This window comes from Episyrphus balteatus, chromosome 2 (assembly GCF_945859705.1).
Source record: "Episyrphus balteatus chromosome 2, idEpiBalt1.1, whole genome shotgun sequence".
Lineage (NCBI taxonomy): Eukaryota > Metazoa > Arthropoda > Insecta > Diptera > Syrphidae > Episyrphus > Episyrphus balteatus.
The window spans coordinates 8,977,261-8,991,458 of NC_079135.1; the positions used below are offsets into that span (position 1 = coordinate 8,977,261).

Sequence of the window (14,198 nt, forward strand, 5' to 3'; positions counted from 1 at the left end):
GGAAAATGGAATGGAACACACGTGCTTTGTTTACACGTCAAAAATGACATTTTCAGAAAATTGCGTCACATGGTGGTGGGAATTTGAAACTAAGAAATGAACGCATTCAAAGTGGAGAATAGGGTGTGAATGCGTTTTTGTAGCAGCGACAAAGACGCGTTTTTTCTATGAAAAATGACAAGACAGCGTTCTTTTTTAAAGGCTTTCTCATAAGACGCTGTATAGTTAAAATATCACAGCTGAAGGCGATATTGCCGTGACTACAAAAACGCGTTGGTTAGGGAGGGAGGGCAATTGTATCGGATATTAGCCGTTTTTTATTATCACTTGATCCATATAGATCATTACTTAAAATGTATTACAACAACTACATGAGATCTTGCAAGATTTCGATTCGTGATCCTGATGAAAAGCAAGATCACGATTCGTGATCCTGATGAAAAGCAAGATCTCATGTAGTTGTTGTAATACATTTTAAGTAATGATCTATATGGATCAAGTGATAATAAAAAACGGCTATTAAACAAAAAAAAATGGATTTAAAGGCTCTCCCAAAAAAAGCTGCCAACATTATTTTTAAATGAAAAACATGGAAAGCAGCTTTTCTGTAGTCGCGTTCAGGTGTAAAATATTTAATTTACATAGTGTTTCCTGGGAATCCATACGAAAACGCTGTCGCCAGTGTGGTTTAAATCGGTTTGCGTTCGAGTCATAAAAAGTTGAGCTGCGCTAGCCGACAAACATTTTTGTTTCTATAAGTGCCGGGCTACACAGTGATTTTTCAATCGCCTAACCAGTCAGGTTGTAGGCAAGAGGGGTGAGGATTTTCGTCATTTTGACATTTGTTTACAGATGTTACTATTGCTTCTGTAAAGCATTATAGAAGCAAAATTGATAGTAGGGTATTAATTAACATTACACATTTAATCCACTTGTTTGATCAAGTGTATTGACTACCAAAAATAAACATAAGATGGACGCACCATTACAGAATCGACTACAAAAACAAAACCATGAACGAACAAAAATTGAGTGAAAAATTTTAAAATGTAAATATCCAATTATAAAATTCTACGTTTTTTTTTTGGTCTGGCAATAATTTTTTAAGGACATTCTGGAAATAAAACTGGAAGTGGAAGTATACAGTTATTTATTTCAAAACAAAACAGCTGAATGCCGAACGCGTCATGGCACGACCGAAAATAAATAAATAAATATAAATAAACAAATCAAATTGATTAAAAATGTTTTTTTCTTTTGTATTTATATTTTTTAATTAATAAAGGTGAATAAATCATAATTAAAATTGTGCTACAGGTAAAATAAAGTGCAATCTTGTGTGAAGTTATAACAGAGGTAAGTTATTTTTTTATTTTTAATATTGAACATTTATTTATTTATTTTTTCTAAAATTATTTTATAAACGTAATTCTTATGTTGGTTTACAAAAAATGTACCCTGCCACTCAACTAAAAGTACCTATTTTATATAGTTATTTTTGCACTTTTGGGAATATTTTCTGTTCATTTCCAACACAAAGGCACTCTTATTTTTGTTCTAACTCCATAATTTTCCTTTTTACAGTGAAGGAAAACGACTTTAAACTTTCACATGAATTCAATAGCCGAATATAAGCGGAGTTTCATTGGTACTCAGTATTTTACTGAATAAACATTTGTTTTTACGAACGATTGCTTTTATCCTATTCCTATAATCCTATTTTGTTGAAGAGCCAAAAATTTATAGGTTAAAGAAAAATTCTGTATACACCAACAAATAAATTTTTTTTAATCCTTAGCAATTGTTTGTTGTTGTTTTCCGGGCACAATTTTACTAAGTTAAGTCTGCAAGGAAATCTTCCTTTTAATAAAACTATACTTTTCTAAAGGATTTTTGTATACTGATTCTGAGTTCAAAGTCAGAATTGGCCTAGCAAGTCACGTTTTATAGATATTCCTGTTAGAAAATCTCAAAAATTAATTTTTTTCTGCTTTTTTCGAAGCACTACTTTGGCATAATGTAATCTTTTTCAGCTAAATTTGTTACGGTTTATGAAAGAACTTAATTTTTCAAATTCAGTTTCAATCTTCTCAATATCTCTTTTCCTCTCCGAGATATCTAAACTATAGTAAGTTTAGTAGGGTTTGGCTTATTTTACCATACATATATCCTAACTGATCTTTAAAAATTCATATTTCTTTCTCCCAAGAATAAAAGTAGACTTTTCTAATGGATTTTAGAGTGGTGATTTTGAATCCGAATTCAAAAAATTTCGATCAGCTCTCGTTTTTGAGATATAGTAGGTAGTTTTTTGAGATTTTCTAAAAAAAAACTTGATTTTCTGATTCTTTAATGCGTATATCTCAAAATCCTGACGTGATAGAATTGTTTTGACTTCGGATTCGAACTCAGCACAGCAAAAACCATAAGAAAAGTATACTCTTGTTTCTAAGAGAAACAAATCTGAAGCTTTTCAAGACAGTTTATCGAATAGTTTATCACAAATAAGATATTTCTATCTAGGTAATATCAGAAGTATAAATGTCAATATAAAAAACTTTTATTCCTAGGAATAAGCTCTATCTAAGGTTTATCTGGCTATTGAAAAATTGACCCTTAATGTATTTTATTATTCTTTTCTTTACATATTTGACCTTTCAAATATAACGGGCATTGAGATTTTTCATTTTCCTTAATTAAGGTGTCTTTGTTCATGTGGTATTTACTTTTACTACTACTACTTTTTATTTTTGTACAAGGTCAACCGAATCAAAAAGGGTTATTTTCTACAAACTACTCATATTTTTCAAAAATCATTAAAAAAAAAATGGTACGTGCTAGAATTTTATCTTAAAAACGGCTCTAACAATTTTAAATAAAACTTTTTTGAACTGGTATTTACGCTACACCTGTTAAAGAATCGTTTTCTTGATGTTTGTCTCTCGCAATGGCTCAAACTAAATTGCTAGAATCTTTTAAGTAATCGTAATATTAAAATTTGGCAAAATTTTTAAAAACATTTTTGTATTAAAAAACGGCTCCAACGATTTTCATTTGTTCTCAAAATTCTTAGCTCAAAAAGTGCAAATCAATCTTATACTCATTAGATTTTAGTTTAAAAACAAATTCTATCAAAGCCAAGTAGAATAATAAAATTTGGTTTATTTTTATTCGCTTTACATGTCGCGATCGTTTTTTAGAGATGCAGATTCCCAAGCAGTGGGCTTCAAAGGCAACTTATATTATTCGTCGTTAAATATAGGCTTTAACTTTCAAATATGCCAAGAAAGCTTGGATTTTTCTTAGAGCTTGATTTCTGTGACGAATTCTTTGACCACCTTTAACATACATATATACATTCATACTTTAATACATGGTGATAAATTATTTACAAGTCTATGATGCATGTTTAAATGTAGATTAAATCATTGATTTTTTTTTCAGCTTCTAAATTACTAAAAATATATTATCCTGAAATAACTTTAAACCAAAATAAAACCTCTTATCTCTTCTTCTTTTGTTTGTAAATTTTATATTTGTCTTTTTAAAAATTACAAAAATATAAATTTTTATTATATTTCTTAAGAATACTATAAGTTCACTTAATCTCAACATATTGACAAGAAATTGGCATAGATATAGACCCATTAAGCTTAAATCATATTATTTTTTATTTACATTAGTCAGTATTTAATTTTTCGTTTACTTACAAAATACTCTGCCGATTGAAATAAACAATAACAATAAAAACTTATCGATAAATAATACCACAAACCATTGCAGTAAGTTAACTGCATAAAATAATTTCCAATCTCCTTTCCACTGAAAAAATAGAAATTAGAAAATGCCGATGGAATGAATATTTGTGTTCCCAAAACAGCATACAAACGTTGCTGATTTGTTGCACTTAGCCTCTGGGCTATTTTTTCTCTATACCAATTACAAGAAATGGTATACTTGAGTAGTTTTTCCAATATCAAACAAGCTACATTCAAAAGGCTCCAAATTAGGATGTTTAAATAATAACCATGCCAAATGTAGACGAAGAAAAATGTTCCCAATGCCGAAAAGATTTTCCTCAGTGATGACGAATGTTTTGTACAGAGTTCAGCGTAGATGTGTTTGAAGAGGAACTCATAAAGTCCTTGGTCAAAATACTTCCACATGTCCGAGTAGAAGTTAATGTATCCAATGCATATTGGTGGATTCGGTGGGTTTAGGCCATCAAATGAGGCAAATGCGATCCCGAGGCCGTAGGTAATTACATAGAAAACATGGAAAAACTGACCCATAAAGTAGCCAAATGCATAAAGTCCATAAGAGTCGCTTAATAATTTAACTGCATCAATGTCCTTCTCCATGTAGTGAATGTATATAAAATGCAAAGCAAAGTCTAGGGCAAAAAGCCAAAAGAATACTTTAATCAGTCTCTTTAAAAGAAGCAAGTAGCGATTATATTGTGGGGATTGTTCTTTTGTGAATGCAACATAGCGATCAAAGATCATAAAAGGTCCATGAACAAACACCGGAAAGTACACTGTGTAGCCAAGGAAGTTACCTAAATTATAGATGTCATTCCTTTCATCCTTGACCTTGCTTAAGTTAAAGCTGAGACACTTGAGAACACACCAAGCAAGAGATATAATCAGTTCATAGTACTCTCGATAGCCAAGGAACTCGTAGAGTTCATTGCTATTTTTGATAAAGTTTATCCCACACATCCAACTTATTGCCACAATCCATGTTAATGATTTTGATCGAATATTCGATGTTACATAGAAAGACAGCAATTCAAGTAGAATAACTATCAAAGAATGTACTTTAAAGGTGGCAAATAAGAAGGCAAGTCCAACACATGTGTGGGCAATATTTCGTTTGTTAGGTCTGAATATTCGACAGCACTCGCAGACGATCAAATGAATTCCATACCAATGTGCATTCTTCCATAGAAAGTCTTTAAAGTATTCGAATTCATCGTTTGTATTGTCTTGTGGACGACCGATCCATGTCCAACCTTGATTGAATTCTACTTTGGCAATTGTTAGGACTTTGTCTTTTTTGTTAAAGAGTTTGGCTAAGCCATGGGCAAGAAATAGAAGATAGACACAAAGGTAGAAATATGTTTCGTACTTTGGAAGTAACATTTTTTATTTTTTACAGCTTGGCATTACATAACTGTAATTTAATATAAAGTGAAGCACTTTGTTTTTTTATTTTAATTTGATGAATTTGTTTTGGTTTACAAATTCTTGATATTTTTTTCAATTTGTGTGTAAACAAATGGTTGTCAAATTTTTGTTTGGATTTTGGCAGATTCTTTAACTATAGTGCTGCCCTCAAGATGTGAAAATGTGAGAATACATACAAAAAGTGATGTCGTGTTCCATTTGCCACTCAGAGCACTGAGTTTTTTTACTCTTGGAATTTAAAGGCGACTTTAAATATAATAGAGAGTGCATAAATTGAAGCAAAGTTGGAAATAGTCATACAAACTTTTTTCTATTTACGGTGTAATAGCCTCTTTTCACTAGCCTAGTACGCAGCTGAAACGACAAGAAATATTCCATACGAAATTTCGTTAGCAAAATCTTGAACGAAATTGAATTTGTTTTTCCTTAAAACTTGTTTTCTGATGATTTTTCTTAAATTTTTTTAATTGTATTTTTATCATTTTACTTTGGGCCGGTTATTATTATTTTTATTAAATTATTTTTATTTAAATTTGTTTTCCTGATGCAAATTCATTGTTCGTGCCAGCTGATTGACATTTGAAACAAAATGAAACAAATCGTTCCCCTGAAGTGTTTCAAATTTTTCCTGTTCCACTCCATACGAAAATTTTTTTCGTATGTTTTCTTCAAAAAGTTACTTAATAAAAATTTTCAAATTCGGCTTGCTTTTCAAGTCGGTGTTAAGCCATAACTACAATGACCTAAAAAGCTGCATTATTTGAAGTAGTTGCTGATCGGAAACCCCTTCTTCTTCAACTGAGTGAGTACCAGGCTTATACTATGTTTCCACCTACGCTAAATCCGAGATTTAGCTAAGTAGATTTAGAATAAATCTCGAGATTTATTTTAAATCTACTTCGCTTTATCTAAGATTTGGGTTTAGCTACCCTAAATATAATATTTTCAGCTACTTTCAATCCGAGATTTACAATAAAACTCGAGATTTATGCTAAATCTACTTAGCTAAATCTCGGATTTAGCGTAGGTGGAAACATAGTATTAAGCTAAAACGTTTAGGGCCAAACAAACGTGGTTCAGTCATGGGTTTGTGGTTTTTACACATCAGTATAAACCTTGAACCAGTGCTTAACCTCAGATTAACCACCAATTTCAGAAGATCAAACTTGCTGAACCACGGATAAAATACTTGTAAAACTGGTTCTTAGTGCCAGTTTTATAATCAGCCTCAGCCGGGATAAAATTTAAAATTGAGCAATAAATATTTGCTTCTTCATGCCGACTTCTCACGAGTCGATTTTTTTCCGTGCGGCATGTGAAATTTATCTCACTTGTTTTTGAATCAAGCCTGGTACGCAGCTCGCGCTAAATTTTAGCCGAGATAAAATTCCCATACAAGTTATCGATAATTTGTATGGGATCCATTTTAGCTGAGATAAAATTTTTCGATAATTTGTATAAGCATGGTACGCTGCTCGCGCTAAATTTTAGCTGAAGCCTGGTACGCTGCTCGCGCTAAAATTTAGCTGGGATAAAATTTCCATACAAGTTATCGATAACTTGTATGGGATCCATTTTATCTTGGCTAAAAATGTTCGATAATTTGTATGGGAGCTAAAATTTAGCGCGAGCAGCGTACCAGGCTTGAGATAAAATTCCCATTCAAGTTATCGATAACTTGTATGGGATCCATTTTATCTCGGCTAAAAATTTTCGATAATTTGTATGGGAGCTAAAATTTAGCGCGAGCAGCGTACCAGGCTATAGGAGCTAAAATTTAGCGCGAGCTGCGTACCAGGCTTCATCAAAAAACTTATTTTGTATATAAAATTTGGTGTTGGTAGTGAATTTCATACCAAAATAAGTACCGACCTTAACAAACTTAATACTTTTTTAATGAATTCCAAATACAGATGGCTCTTAAAACATTAAAGAGTTCTTCATTTCCACTTAATTCCGCCTCCATTTTTTTTTCTCTGTACGTCAACGTCACTCTGCAACTTGATTCGTTTCGTGAGGAGGAAAAACAAAAAAAGCATCTTCAATTTTCTAACAAAATTTATAAATTTTCTTTTATATTCTGCTTTAAAAAATGTCCCGGCAATCATCTCGATTAGATACGAAAAAAGTGGTAAGTTTTCCAAACAATTTATTAGTTATAGATAGCTTTTTGGTATTATTTAAAAAAACTGAAGAAAAAGACTGGTCACCCTCATCGGCTTACTTCGATTTTCTAGTGAACTTCTGCCTACTCCGCCTCCTACATTTCTTGGATTTGATATAATCGTATTGTGCAAAAAAATAAAAATAAATATCTGCAATGGAGAATTCAACAAACAATGATCAATCACAAAATAATCAATCCCAACAACAACAACAACAAATTCGACAACTCACTCAAGGTGGACAAACAGCACAACTCCAAGTCATCCCCGTAATGCCAAATGGTGGCGGACAACTGATTCTCGGTCAACAAGTCCACCAGGGACAACAACAACTCATCCCTTTGCAAGGAGGTCAACTTATGCTACAATCGGCACCTCAACAATCATCACAGCCAGTTCAATTGGTCCAGCTTCCCGATGGCCAAACTTTCCTCTATCAACCAGCCATGTCTGTGGACCCTAATCAATCCCAGGCGGCATCATCCCAACCGCAAATCATCAACATCAACGGCCAATTGATTCAAATTCCAGCTGGAAACACACAAAACCTAACAAACACTCAGCCACAAATCATAGTGATGCCACAATCCACTGCGAATCCCGTCAATTCGAATAATGTGCCTCAATCGGCCACGGCCTCAACTAACACTAACACCCAACCAATTGTCGAAACACAACAACAAACTACGAATGTCGGCACAATAACCAATTCCGCAGATGAGGAAATCAAACCAGAAGCTGAGGAAGAACCACTTTATGTGAATGCAAAGCAATACAAACGGATTCTAATACGCAGACAGGCTCGAGCTAAGCTGGAGAGCAGAATACCAAAAGAACGTTCGAAATACCTGCACGAGTCGCGACACAGGCACGCTATGAATCGTGTAAGAGGTGAGGGTGGCCGGTTTCATTCTACGCCTGGGGTCCCCGAGAAGCACAGCAGCTCCCAATCCCATCACAATTCTCGTTCGATGCCCAGTCGTCCGGTGATGCAGCCGAAGCTAATTGCGCCACATCAACATCAATCGCCCACCATTACAATAACCGTCATCAAATAGGGGAAAAGGGGAACTTTTGAATATAATCTTTTATATAACCAATCACATATAGCTTTAAGAATAAAATCGTGTCCTAGTTTGTAACCATTTTTTTGTCTCTTTTTATTTTTCTTTAACTATTCTTGCGCCTTGATCTTCATTTTAACAGAACGCCGAGTTCCTTACACTAACTTATGGAGCTTTTGTCACGCAAATGTTGCGTGACTACGAAAACGTCGATGATGTTAATAAGCACCTCGAGCGGATTGGTTACAACATGGGTATGCGTTTGATTGAGGATTTTCTTGCACGCACCTCGGCTCCGAGGTGTTTAGAGATGCGTGAAACAGCTGATCGTATTCAGCAAGCATTTCGCATTTATTTGGGTGTCCAACCAACAATATCCAATTGGTCTGCTGCCTCAGATGAGTTTTCGTTGATTTTCGAAACAAATCCTTTGACAGAATTTGTTGAATTGCCACCCGATTTGACCAATTTGCGATACAGTGCTATTTTGTGTGGTTGTATAAGAGGTGCATTGGAAATGGTCCAATTAGAAGTGCAATGTTGGTTTGTTCAGGTTTGGTTTTAAGTTTGTTTTAATATTTTTTTTTTGTAAATTTAAATTAAATTTTTTTTAAAGGATCAATTGAAAGGAGATAATCTTACTGAGATTCGTGTTAAATTTATACGTCGTTTGGAAGATGCTATACCAGCTGGCGAGGACTAAGAGCATCGAAAGAGATTACTATAAAATATAAATAAATAATAAAATATAAGTATAAATAAGTAGATACTTTGTTAGGCATTCCTTTCTATCAAAAAAAATGGCAATGATTTTGATAAAAATGAATAAAAAATGTATTTTAAATTGAAATTGAATTGTTGATTGTTCAAAGGAATTTGTCTTAGACAAAAATTGAAACTTATGAAAAGTTATTATTCACTCTGGATTTAATTTGGATTAAATTTAATTTTAAATCCAATCCATTAAATCTGAATTTCATAAATCCAAGGATTTAATTTTTTTTTCACTCAAAAAAAATTATGTGATTATTCAATAAATTTTGTATAATTTGCATTTATCTTTATTTTTCCTTCACTTGACAAAACAACTGAACATTGTGGAAGTAAGCACCACACTTCTATATTCTTAAAGGAATTCATGTGCCATCATAACAATGAGCAAATTTAGTAATTGGTAGGAATGAGATGCTTTGTTTTGATACCATAACTTGCTAATACTCTGGGTGGTTGTAAAGTCTATAAAGTAAAAAACTGACACACTTTTTTTGTTTTCTAGGAAATATCGATGGCTTAAAAACTTATATGGTCACTCACTCTACTGCGGCTCCCCATTAAATTGGTCAAAAAATGCGAATATCTTTTTTTTTGACAACTCGGCCATTCCATTTTAACTTTGAGAACATGTTGACGCTTGTTATCCAGTATATCTTGTTGAGGAAGCAACAAGATTATCGTCTTTAATTGGGAATAATTTGGCTACGTTTTATTAGTTTTTCGTGAAACTTCTAGAACATAAACTTTATCATGAGCCCTTGAGGCCCACCAAGTTTCAGGAAAAAAGTTGAAGAACAGATATACTGGAAAAAAGCGTCAATATTTTACTCTAGAATATGAATTTTTAATATTAATGCGAAGATCCTCCGCTTCACAGTTTTCCATTTTTACATGAATCATAACACAAGATATAACTTTTTTGAGGTTTTACTTGTGCGCATTCACATTATGTGAAGGAAAATTGAACCTTTTTTCAGACATTCATATTTGATCCAGAAAAGTGAATGTTTTTCGAATAAATATTCTTCACACAAACTGGAAGTTTAGTGAACATTCACAAAAATGATTGCTGGGGAGCCAACGGCCGCACACTACAGACTTTCTATCGGCCGATACCCAGCAAACATTTCCCTTCAGAACTTGTGCGCGTTCACATTATGTGAAGGAAAATTGAATCTTTGTTCAGGCATTCATATTTGATCCAGAAAAGTGAATGTTTTTCTAATGAATATTCTTCACACAAACTGGAAGTTTAGTGAACATTCACAAAAATGTTTGCTGGGAGGAATTAAATAAAATTTGGGTTTTGAAGGTTTAAATAATTTCTTATTGGATATAGGAAGGGGCAAGCTGCTTTTGCGACGACATTATAGTCATAAGGTCGAAGTAATTATAGGAATTTTTGTAGTGACCTCTTCAAATAGTAGGTCGAAGAGTAATGGTTATAGTTGATATTCCAAATTTTAATAAGACTGGCCTTGATTTTCCATCTTCTTGTTTCACTGAAAATTCATGCAAGCTCATGAATTCCGCATGATAAAGAGGTATTCACACCGTCAGAACAGTTTTACTGTAGAAAAACGAGTAAAATCTGGCACTTTCGTAATAGTCTTCGGACCTTTAAGTTGTTGGAAAAGTTCGGAAATGTTTTGTTCGTGAATTCTATAAGTGTAGATAATAATTTTCGAATCAAATATAATCAAAAAATCTAATAAAAGAAGCCTAAAGAAAGTAAACTTATATTATGTATGTTTTTTGGGTCGCTAAAACTGAATCCGAAGTCTATTTTGCCATATCTTAAAAAAATTTCAGATAAGAACTTTTTTTTGGTTTTGACATTTGTTTGAGGATATTTCAAAAACCTGACGTGATACGGCAAAATAGACTTCGGATTCGGTTTTAGCGACCCAAAAAACATACGATAGAAATTATTCATACGACTAACATATTAACACCCCCAGAAAAGAACTTTTTTTTTTTGGTTTTGAAATTTTTTTTTTGGATATCTTCGGAAACCTGATGTAATAGAGCAAAATTGACTTCGAATCTGGATTCAGCAACCCAAAAACTATATTATTAACATATTCGCACATCCAGATCATAGAAAAAAAATGTTTTTTTCGTGATATTTTTTGATGTTATTTCAAAAACCTGACGTGATGGGGAAAAACGGACTTCGGATTCGGGTTCAGCGACCCAAAAACTATATGAAAATCATAGTCGCAACCCCAGGTCAGAACTTTTTTTTTGTGTGGCTGTGTCGTTTTCGAATATTCTAAGTGAACCTATTCTATTGACCGATGAAAAAAGATCCTTTTTGGGAGCATTGCAATAATTTGTATTAGAGATCGCTACCTTTTTTAATTCCCTTAAGAGCCAAAAAGTATCGACATAAATCAAAGTAAGCTATGAAATTTCAAATATTCAATCTGTCATGGAAAATTTTTCCTATTCTCGAATATTTGAAATAATAAATTTTGAATCAAAGTAAGCTATGAAATTTCAAACAATCAAACTGTCATGGAAAATTTTTCGTATTTTCGAATATTTCAAATAAGAAACTTTAAATCAGAGTATGCTATGAAATTTCAAGCAATCAAGCTGTCATGGAAAATTTTTCTTATTCGAATATTCGAAATAAAAAAAATTTTAAATCAAAGGCAGCTATGATATTTCAAACGAAACGAAAAAAAAAATAAAATTTAAATCAGCGTTAGCATTGACTTTCGTAGAAATCTATATAAGGTTTGAATATTCTGAATAAAATCAGTTTCTATTTAGAAGCGAAAGCGACGAGACGTATTTTTTTTTAGTGAGTGAATTTTAAAACTGTTTGTGAATTTTCATAAAAATGTTTTTAAAATCGCTTGCGTATATGAAAATGCTCTACACGTCGGCAATGGAATGTTTTTTCCGACATCCGATGATTAGAATCCACAAATATACGGGTAAAAATATTTTCTTTAAAAATAGTTCCCTCGAAGTTTGTGGTATTCGACGACTTATGCCTATCGAGGTCGACAGGGCAATCGAGGGCAAGACCCATTTGTATTTTATACATCTTGGCTTGACGTATCATGTCAACTCAAGGACTTTCGTGACTCACGGACCCATAAACACTGAATTTGTTCGGGTTAATCGTCGAGTTCGGTTTAACTTGGCAGATGACGACGACTAAACATCGATTCTTCCATGGAAGCAGTTGAAACTGGTGGCATCAACATCATTTTCAAATGTCTCCATGACGGATGATATGTTTGACTAATATTTATTTATTTTCTTTTCAGGTCGGGCACAACAGTTGGGTTTATCAGTTGGGTAATGTTGTATCCTTACAAGAAGCGAGGGGTAAACATTAACTAGCTGATAAGCCGGATTGTAGTGCCCGGGTACGATTGTTGGGCTCGTCAGTTAGAGGGTGTTGTATCCTTCCAAGAAGTGAAGGGTAGACACAATCTGGCTGATGGGCCCAACTTTTGTGCCCAAGGACGAGCGAGGTGTTGACACAATCTGGCTGATGAGACCAACTTTTGTGCCCAAGGACGAGACGGTAACGGATGAGCCCAAATTTTGTCTTCGTTTGTAGAATTTTGATTGAAATCTTGAGAATTCTCTCTTTTATTCTTGATATTTTTTGCTGTATTCTTCGGGTTTTGTACAATGGTTCCAAAAGTTCATTAACGGAAGACCCGTATATCCAGCATTTATATTTATTTGAAGATTTATATGGCAAACGAAAATTTTCCATTGAATTTTATTTCGATAAATGAAATTAAAAAATTTTCCATTGAAGTCGATTTCAATGCTAACTTGATTTTTTTTATATTTTTTTATTTTTTTGATAGGAAAAAATTTTCCATTGAAGTCGATTTCAATGCTAACTTGATTTTTTTATATTTTTTTATTTTTTTGATAAGAAAAAATTTTCCATTGAAATCAATTTCAATGCTAACTTGATTTGAAATATTTTTAATTGAGTAGAAAAAATTTTCCATTGACTTTTTTATTTTATTTGTCAAATTGAAATTCTAAAAATTCAAAGCTGACTTTGATTTTCATTTTTATTTTTTATTTTGACTTAAAAAATAATTATATTTTCAAACAATTGGATTGAGAAAGGATTGAGTCGTGGAGGATAAGAATCTGCTGTGAAAGTAGTGGAACCAAGGAGCCTCCTGGCACTTTCAATAGTTGATGACTTGATTAGCGCAAATCACTCTTACTTTCAAGTTCCACCAAAGCAAGTCGAGTTGAAAAAAATAGAAATAAAATAACCTCTTGCGTCTTGCCTATCCAATCTTAGAGGGTCTACTACATTGACCATGTATAATAACCAACAGTGCGGAAATGAGGAGGCGTTAATAACGTCGACTAGAGTGACTTGGCTATACATATTTTATTTGTAAAATAAAGGCAAAAAAATAAAACTGAGAGTCGGCAAAAAAAGTGTGCGTAGGTAGGCTTTTCTGCCCGGTCGCGGTCTGTGGCTGAGGCTGAAATTGTTTGCATTTGAGCTGCTTTATGTTCGTTGCGTGTCAGACAACATTCGCCGTCGTCATCGTCGCGAGTTCAATAGAAAGCTTCTCATAAAGCCAAGGAAAAAAGGCAAAAGCATCCCCAATTTTGAGCCTTTCTGTAGTATTCCCCGATTAAAATGTGTATTTATTCATCATTCTACATTCAACCCCAAAAATTCATTCCCTATTCATAGAAAAAGAAAAGGGGGGCAGGGGGAGGTAAAAGGGGGTTGTGGAAAACATGTAAAAGAAGTATGAGTCTTTTACATGCAATTGTTTGTCGAGGTTGGATTTCTTTTTTTTTATTTATTGATTCAAATGGGGAGCAGGGTCGTTCGAAGCCGTCAACTCATAATTAAAAAAAAAACATTTTTTTTTCAACCGACTTTTTACCAAATTAAATTTTCTTGTAGGAAATTGAACGGTCTTCTATTTTCGTGTATCTAACCGTTTAAAAGGTATTGGAGGTCCAGTGACAATTAAACTTAG

The 14,198-nt window shown here is 33.2% G+C and overlaps 2 protein-coding genes across 3 annotated transcripts; one reads left to right on the forward strand and one right to left on the reverse strand.

Moving 5' to 3' along the window:
* Window positions 1–3,602: 3,602 nt before the first annotated feature.
* LOC129908935 (protein-cysteine N-palmitoyltransferase Rasp) lies at window positions 3,603–5,278 on the reverse strand. The gene has a single exon (XM_055985778.1). The coding sequence runs from the start codon at window positions 5,142–5,144 to the stop codon at window positions 3,684–3,686; it is 1,461 nt and encodes a 486-aa protein (XP_055841753.1). The 5' UTR covers window positions 5,145–5,278; the 3' UTR covers window positions 3,603–3,683.
* Window positions 5,279–7,177: 1,899 nt separating this feature from the next.
* LOC129908936 (trafficking protein particle complex subunit 3) lies at window positions 7,178–9,268 on the forward strand. Of its 2 annotated transcripts, XM_055985780.1 has the most exons (3): window positions 7,178–7,320; window positions 8,561–8,971; window positions 9,035–9,268. In XM_055985780.1, exons 1-3 carry the CDS (start codon window positions 7,282–7,284, stop codon window positions 9,119–9,121), a joined length of 537 nt encoding a protein of 178 aa, XP_055841755.1. In that variant the 5' UTR covers window positions 7,178–7,281; the 3' UTR covers window positions 9,122–9,268. The 2 variants fall into 2 exon arrangements, with proteins under 2 accessions (XP_055841755.1, XP_055841754.1); XM_055985779.1 differs by lacking the exons at window positions 8,561–8,971; window positions 9,035–9,268 and adding an exon at window positions 7,427–8,496 and having other exon boundaries at window positions 7,205–7,320.
* The last annotated feature ends 4,930 nt before the right edge of the window (window positions 9,269–14,198 follow it).